The following is a 7,897-nucleotide window of genomic DNA, read 5'->3' as shown; positions in this document are numbered from 1 at the left end:
GCTGTGATCTCGGCAATAGAGCCTCCGAGAAGTATAACGATCGCACCGCAGAGAGCCTTCCTGAAGAGACTAGTCAGCATATTGACAGAGCCAAGCAAGTAGAAAGACTTACTTTCTACCCAACCTATCGGCAAAATAACCACCTGTGAACATGCCAAGGGTCTTGGACATCTCAGCGAAACCCTGCCAGTAGGAGACGACTCGAGCGCTGACGGCTGGCTTGCCGTTGATCGTGGTATCGGCCATGGTGTTGATGAAGGCTTGCATCGGGATGACGTTACCGGGAATCTGTTGCTGAAACTGCAGAGGATTGTTAGCAGAGAGAGAGAGAGAAGTAGCAGAGAACTACGCTTACGCCATCGTTCAAGGCTGCCCAGTTCAAGATCATGCAGAAAAGGAGAGCCTTCCAAAATGTCTTGACAACGGCCCATCGTCCAAGGGCTGATAGACTTTTGATCAGTGGCCATAAGGATATTGAGGTTGATGAGAACATACATGCAAACTTGGTCTCGTAGACTTGGTTATTCATGCCCAGCGACTCTTTGGTAAAGAAGTCAATCGGCTCTGGGTCGTGGACGACAGTTGGTTTCTCCGAATCTTTGGAAGTCATGTTGCTGCAATGGTGATCTGGGCAATTAGAGACACTCTAGATATTGAAGTTGGTCTGATAGATTAGATATCTCAGTAAGAGGGAAGCCAGTCGATTAAATAGTTACGGTAACATCTCGGGCAGAGGACTGTCCATTTATAGTCTTACGGTCGACTGAACTCCGGGGGAGTTCCAGACCCCAGATCTTCCCCGCGGGGAATGCCCTCTTCGAGATTAGGTCCCAAACTAGTGAGATCAATATCAAGAGGTTCAAGGTTGGTTTCAAGGTTGGTGTTCAAGTGCGGGGAGAGCTAGGACCAAGGCTCAAGTTCTATCGAAACGGAAACGCTAGCGGCGGCGGAGAGGATGGCCGACTGCAAAGCCTTTAATCCAAAAGGGATACTCCGATGATGATGAAGATAGACAGGTCCAGGTAGTCTCCGTTCAGGCCTACTGTCTTCACTTTCTACTATTCTTCCTTTGCCTTGTTATCTGAAGCATTATCAGATACCGCCATTACAATTATTATCTTAGTCCAGCAACTATAGACGTTTCCCAGATTCAAATCAACCATACCGCAAGGTATCGGTCCTCAACATGCCATTTGCCTCTTGCCCCGGATTCCAACTCCCTGATGACACAGATGGCCACGAAGGGAGAGCAAACTCCGACGTGGGCAGTTCTAGATTCAAGAAGCCAATCTGTGGTCACCGAACGGCAAGTCCCACGGAACTCAAACACCCAATCACGGCATTTACTGACCTCTCAATGGTGTCGGTCACAGTGAGCCGTGACCCCGCTCAAGCCAGCCACGGGAGCGAGTCAGTTGCGCTATTGTGCTTGTATCGGGCGACAGAACCCCGACAGTGATGGAGATCAACAAATCACCAATAAGCCTATAAATATTCTCTCCATTACTGAGAATGTAGCCAATACTTGTTCTACACCAAACTACAAGATCGCCACTAAAATGTCTATGAACGAATCTGACTGTACCGTCCTACGGGATGGCTTCCCTAGACCCTTTCCCAACACCCCTACCAATGTCTTGGAGCAATTCAAGATGACTGGCAAGGTGGTTGTCGTAACTGGTGGCGCTGACGGTATTGGCTATGCTGTTGCGGAGGGAATGGCCGAGGCCAACGCTCATGTCGTGTTATGGTACAACTCGTAAGTCGTACCATGCCTAATAAGATTTCTGCACAATGACTGACATTTCTTTTTAGGAATGATGTAGCTATCCAGAAAGCCCAGGATCTCGGGACAAAACACAATATCAAAACTGCTGCTTACAAAGTCGACGGTATGTCTCTCGCGACGTGCTGAAGTGTAATGGAACGAAGCTAACATGACGGCAGTATCCGACGCTGACTCTGTGCAAAAATCAGTAAAGCAAGTCGTAGAGGACTTTGGCAGCATAGACGTCTTCGTTGCTAATGCGGGAATGGCTATCAGCAAGCCAATCCTGGAACAGACTCTCCCCGAATTCGACAAACAAATGTCCGTGAACGGTACGTCAAGTCCATCTCGTGTCCCCCACCGAGTGCCTATCTGACCCTTCTAGTCAATGGCGTTGTCTACTGCTCCAAACACGTCGGCGAAGTCTTCAAGCGCCAAGGCAGCGGTGTTCTCATCATCACCTCTAGTATGAGCGCACACATCGTCAACGTCCCTGTTGACCAGCCTATCTACAATGGCACTAAAGCATTCGTGACGCATTTTGGCAAGTCTTTAGCTCGCGAGTGGAGAGAATTCGCCCGCGTCAACATTGTTTCGCCCGGTTTCTTCGATACCAAGATGGGAGCCGGTCCACTGGCACTCAACGAAGCTTATCGTATGTCGGTGCTCGGCAGACAGGGCCATGTGAAGGAAATCAAGGGCTTGTATCTGTATTTGGCCAGTGACGCTTCCACTTATACCACTGGATCAGACATTATCATTGACGGTGGTTATGTACTTCCTTAGTGTTCAGGAATGCCGAGATACAAACTTCCCGACTTGTTATCCTTCAAAAGTATCTTGGGGAAACCAATCGCTGAACAGGGTGTCCATAGGTGTATTATCGAGGTAGCCCCATGGAGTATTATCCAGAATCATCCTCATCGTAGGATCTGATCCATCATCGTTCAGTGTCCAGGCGCCCATCGACAGATCCCCATCACCAAGAGTCTGTAGATCCACCGGTATTTGTGATGTCTCAGTATCAAGTACTGGGGTTTGGAGCGCAATTGGGGCTTCTTCAACAAGCTCGGGCACAGTGAGAACAGTTCGCCGAGTGTTCGCTGCTGTTTCTGCCCTTCTGTTTATGAGTTCCAGCACCTCCAAGCACCTCTTGGCTGATCTGCTCCTGCTTGAGAAAGTCACCAGACAACTTTGCGCTTTGTAGACCATCATTCGCCAGTCCGTCGTCTCGTTATCGAGCTTGTCATGGGCCTCGCGGTCAAGGTAGCTCGCTTCAAGAACAAGGGCGGCTTGGAACAGAAAGTATGTGGCATACCAGACAATGCCCAGATGCAGGATACCCTCATTTGCACTGCAGAAAGTTGTTATGTCGTTTATGGTTTGCATGGCAGCATCAAGACAGCGTGTCTCGGCATTAGTCTTGTTGGGGAGATATGAATGGCTCCGCTTGCTTCCACGCCAAAGGATAATTCGCAGGTTCTGCTCCTTCCACAAAACAACAGCCCGTGGACCAGTGAACCATACTGGGACGTCTACAGAAGTAAAGTACTGTGGGAGCCGCTGCCGCCAATCGGTGAGGGTTTGTTCTATGGTCTCGGCTACTTGGTACTCGACTTTCGTGTTTGCTGTTTTCGCTGTGAGATATTCGAGATATAGGGAATTTGCGTGCTTGGCGAGTTCTGCTTGTGCGATGATGGCGGATAGTGTCGTTGGCGTGTTGACTTCAGGAGGCACTGGCATGGTGGGTTCAAGATCCTGTTGTTGTTAGCATATCATGCTTAACATTTCTTTTTTGAGCAAAGCCATCGAAGTTCAATTACCTTATCGTCGACATTTCTTGGTATTGCGGTGTCAATGATGCCTTCTTGCGCATAGGGTGGTCTCCCAGTTGTAATGTTGAACCCGCTATCGAAGCAGTAAAGAACCCAGAACAACTGCCTCCGCCTTTCAAGCCCAACGTTGTCTTCCGATTTTGGCGTTTCCCGATGCATCCCAAGCCCAAGTGCCATTTTGTATGCGATGCCAATGAACTGGTAGCCTGTGTTTGGCTTATCCATCTTCTGCAGGTAGTTGCCCATCAGTAGAAGTGCTTGGACAGTCTCGAGTGACCCTGACTCCAACATGTGGATTGACAGAGCATTCCTCGCCGCGGTATAGAACCGAGATACTGCGTGGTGTTTATCCGAAGTCGATATCCAATGGCCGATGGCCAAGACCAGGTAGTAGATGATGTTCCATGATGACTTAGCACGTCGCATGCCCCGAGCGGCAAGTTTCTGACGGAATGATCGTTCGTGAAGAATCGGATACGAGACGTTATAGAATAAGAAGTACGCATCGATGAGATAGCTTGTCAATGATTCATTTGCAAGATTTGGCGGATCAAGTGAAGCCTTCGACTTATGCGTCTGGCTGGGAGATTTCCCGTGACTTGTGGCAGGGGAATTTGACGCCGCGAGCTCTGGGAGCATCGATGCGATTTCTTGTAGTAAGTTGGCACCCGAACTACTGCCTGGTGAGAGTCAGATTCTGAACCATTTTGTTAGGTGATTAAATGGATGATAGGACGACATACCTAAATATCCAGCATCAAGGCTGTTCAGCGTAGCCATACCATCCATAGCTCCGGCTTCATCGCTCTGACAGTCGAAATCTGGTGGCAATGATGGTTCACTCCATTCGTACTCGTGCGCTGGTTCCTCGTGCTCAGGCGAATCATCGTCCGACTCTTGCTCTGTCCGTCTGATAACTTCTTGGCCAGCCTCTAGGTTAGCAAGAGCGACATCAATATCCATACCTGGGTGTAGTGACCGGATGAGAGCCTCGAGCCTATTACAGCGCTGTTCTATTGCATCGAGATTCTTCCGCGTAAGCCGTGTCCTGTCAGGTGGGTTCACGAAACTACAGTCCTTGCCCGCGCGGGCGCAGTAGGAACATGGCCCGGGGCCATTGACACTAGGTTGACATCGGCTCTTGCGCTTCTGACAATTGAGACAAGCTCGGAGCTGGCTCGAAGAGCCGTGCATCGGAGGACGACCCATCTTTAGTCTCGCATATGCACGCGTTGTTACGAAGAGAAGGGGGAGTTATCATGAGGGCAAGGTTCAAACTAGCGTCATTCATTCATCGGAGCACTGTTGGCCGACACATGCAACAGCCACTAAGTGCGGAGTAACCACCTTCGGAGGCCTGGAGACCGACAAATATGGGGGTGACCAGAAGCTCGAAGTAGACCAATTAGCCTCATGAGCTTATTGAAGCCAAACTGCAGTTTTACTGACTCGACGCAACTAGAGTAGCTCACGCGTCTTCAACACTTTCGACCTCGATGATCGGCTGAATCAGACAACGCCGTATATCCTCTCCGTTCTTCATGTCATTGTTCCTTGCTCTGTCCATCGCCGCCTCTAGCGTCTTCTCAATGCCAGATGCAACATGCCTTTTCGCAACTCTCCGAAATGCCAACTGAGGGTCAACATCAACGAACCAAGTATCGTCTGCATAATTGACAATCTGGTTCCAAGGGTGCTCATTGTACAAGAGCCAATTGCCCTCCACCAAAACAATCTTGACATCTGGACTTATGTCAATGGCACCAGGAACGGGGTCTTTTATCTCATGATCGAAGCTCGGCACGTATAACGTAGTGAATGGTCTCTCTCGCGACGCGTGTAGTTGCTTGATCATGTCAAGAACCGCTTGGCCGTCAAATGTCCAATGGGCTCCCCTTCGTGCATGGGCTTCGACATGGTTTGGAAGACTGTCAAGATGCGAGCGCGAGTAATGATATCCATCCATTGGAAGAATTTTTGCGATCGGAGTTCGATGGCGGGCATTGATTCTCTGTACCACTTGAGAAGCGATAGTTGACTTTCCGGATCCTGGAGGGCCAGCCAGAATAATAATGGCCCTGGCTTCTGAAGATTGTTGGTGTGATTGCTCCAGAAGGCTCAGCGCGCGTCGCTCAAGTTGTGCGTAAATAACATCCATTGCGGTCATGGGCCAGAAAGAGTCGCAGAAATGAAACGGTAGAAAAGTTGGAATATTGCAGAATATTCAATAGAAGAAGAGCCGAACTTGTAGCTGCTATTGGACCTCGTCTCCACCGTTGCATGTACAGCCTTTGTAACCTCTCGGGTGACAGTATTCCGATGCAGCATCGGACGTGGGGCACTTGCTTCAGGTTATAAAGGTGAATTCGTGGTCACTAAAAAGTCCAGACCAGCCACACTCATTTCATCATCTTTCACTCATTCTCCGATTTATAGACGCAGTCAAAATGGCTCCCGGTGCTACAGAGCTTCCTGATAGGGACGCGCTTACTGCGAGAGCAGTCCCCTCCATGGTCCTCAGCGACGGCTCAACATTGTCTTTGACTGCACCACCAAGCAACAAAATCGCCATTGATCCCGCCACTGGAGCTAAGGAGAGATTTGCAGTGCGCGGCAACTTCATCGTCACTGGAGGTACAGGTACCCTTGGGCTTGCTTCATGCAACGCTCTGTTGGAACACGGACTTGAGGGTCTTGCAATCCTCGATGTCAATCCAGCACAAGCCAAGCAGGAAGTCGCGTCTCTTCAGCTCGTTTCCCTCACACCAGAATCACGACGATGAAGGTCGACGTTACAGACGAAAGGGCAGTACAAGACGCTGTTGACGAGACAGTAGCAAGTCTCGGTTCAGTTGACGGTCTCGTCTGCTTCGTGGGTGTCGTTGGATGTGTCGAGACGTTGGAAATGCCAGTATCTCAATGGCGCAAGATCATTGACATCAACACGACTGGGTCGTTCATCTGTGCACAAGCTGTCGCCCGTCAGATGGTCAAACAAGGTACTGGAGGATCAATCACCTTCACGTCTTCCATCTCAGCACACCGAGTCAACTATCCCCAACCCCAAGCGGCTTATAATGTCAGCAAAGCAGCCTTACTGACGCTCAAGAACTGTCTGGCCGCCGAGTGGGCTCGCTATGGCATTCGCACAAACACAATCAGTCCTGGATATATGGACACCATCTTGAATGACGGCGACGGGATATCTGGGCATCGTAAGATATGGGCAGAACGGAACCCGAGTGGCCGTATGGGCGCTCCTTGCGAGTTGACGGGTGCGGTATTGTTGTTGGCAAGCTCAGCGGGAACTTACATGAACGGGACGGATATTGTCGTAGATGGAGGGGCGATCGTATTCTAAGTAGAAGTTCAACAAAGTTGCATACATTATTTAGAGCTCCCCCGATCATGAGCGCTGCAGCTACCACCATCCAGACCGAGTCCCATGGCCGGGTTCGCAGGGTGTTAGTGAATGACTTGACAGTGCTGAGAAGCGGACCTTCCCTGATGGCCTTTGATCGCACCTGTTATCCAAAGAGAGCTGATACACGGAGAATACCAGAATCAATTAGGGCTTACGTTACCCGAGTCACGGTCCAGAGGCACTGAAGCTGATGGGTATCTGGGCTCGCGTTCCAGGCTGGCCCTGCAGTGAACGTGGATCAATCCATGACAAGCATCACGACAAAGTTCCTCATTGAGTCAATGACACGTCATGGATCTTTCCATTCGACTCTGATTGATACCTCCAAGTCAACAGTGGGTAGAAGAATGTTCTTTCTGAGCTATATAATTCCCTCCTTACTGCAGCGATTGCTACAAACCACAATAGATCCCGACATCACTCACCAATTGCAGCCCAGCTTTAGCATTCTATAACATCCGACTGTATCAGCCCATACCAACAACATGAAAACGGAGGCGCAGACCCAGCTCTATTGCGAAGGCCGTAGACATTGCATTGGCTGTGCAAAGAGGGTAGAAACCTGGTTCAGTTTGAGATACCAAGCCTGCTGGGAGAAGCAAGCCGCGGCTTCTCGCAATATTTTCTTCAAGCCTGTCGATTATTCAGTCATACCCGACCCTTCAAAAAAGTCCAAGGTTCCAGCCAAAACTGAGCCTTCAGGGCGGTGCATGACGTGTACCGCATCAACCTACGGCCCAGCACTTTTCTGCCATGACTGCGAACCCCATTACAACACTAACAACTAGTACTCGGAGCTTCTCAGTAGGGAGGACAAAGAAGTTGTTGTTCTGGAAGGCGTCTGCTCACTATGCAAAGTGAGGGAAACGA

The 7,897-nt window shown here is 49.9% G+C and overlaps 5 protein-coding genes across 5 annotated transcripts in view; 2 read left to right on the top strand and 3 right to left on the bottom strand.

Annotated features, from left to right (window-relative positions):
- FOXG_21209 (uncharacterized protein) overlaps window positions 1-610 on the bottom strand; it is a gene marked incomplete at both ends in the record, with an annotated part of 2,336 nt that extends 1,726 nt beyond the window's left edge. The window contains 3 exons of the mRNA XM_018401520.1: window positions 113-300; window positions 356-441; window positions 496-610. Of these exons, the coding sequence (XP_018252845.1) occupies window positions 113-300; window positions 356-441; window positions 496-610 (389 nt within the window). The remainder of the gene's footprint in view (window positions 1-112; window positions 301-355; window positions 442-495) is intronic.
- Window positions 611-1,516: 906 nt separating this feature from the next.
- Window positions 1,517-3,603, top strand: FOXG_13570 (uncharacterized protein). Its single transcript, XM_018393558.1, has 4 exons — window positions 1,517-1,759; window positions 1,816-1,892; window positions 1,948-2,100; window positions 2,154-3,603. Exons 1-4 carry the CDS (start codon window positions 1,560-1,562, stop codon window positions 2,552-2,554), a joined length of 831 nt encoding a protein of 276 aa, XP_018252844.1. The 5' UTR covers window positions 1,517-1,559; the 3' UTR covers window positions 2,555-3,603.
- FOXG_13569 (uncharacterized protein) lies at window positions 2,591-4,812 on the bottom strand (the record flags this gene model as incomplete). The annotated part of the gene is made up of 3 exons (XM_018393557.1): window positions 2,591-3,526; window positions 3,592-4,283; window positions 4,347-4,812. 3 exons carry the CDS (start codon window positions 4,810-4,812, stop codon window positions 2,591-2,593), a joined length of 2,094 nt encoding a protein of 697 aa, XP_018252843.1.
- A 259-nt stretch (window positions 4,813-5,071) lies between these two features.
- FOXG_21208 (uncharacterized protein) lies at window positions 5,072-5,761 on the bottom strand (the record flags this gene model as incomplete). Its single annotated transcript, XM_018401519.1, has 1 exon — window positions 5,072-5,761. The coding sequence occupies one exon, from the start codon at window positions 5,759-5,761 to the stop codon at window positions 5,072-5,074; it is 690 nt and encodes a 229-aa protein (XP_018252842.1).
- Window positions 5,762-5,964: 203 nt separating this feature from the next.
- FOXG_13568 (uncharacterized protein) lies at window positions 5,965-7,525 on the top strand. Its single transcript, XM_018393556.1, has one exon. The coding sequence runs from the start codon at window positions 6,383-6,385 to the stop codon at window positions 6,962-6,964; it is 582 nt and encodes a 193-aa protein (XP_018252841.1). The 5' UTR covers window positions 5,965-6,382; the 3' UTR covers window positions 6,965-7,525.
- The last annotated feature ends 372 nt before the right edge of the window (window positions 7,526-7,897 follow it).

The sequence above is a fragment of the Fusarium oxysporum genome, chromosome 12 (genome assembly GCF_000149955.1).
Source record: "Fusarium oxysporum f. sp. lycopersici 4287 chromosome 12, whole genome shotgun sequence".
Taxonomy (NCBI): Eukaryota; Fungi; Ascomycota; class Sordariomycetes; order Hypocreales; family Nectriaceae; genus Fusarium; species Fusarium oxysporum.
Note: the sequence above shows the minus strand (reverse complement) of the source record. Positions and strands in the feature narration are given on the sequence as shown.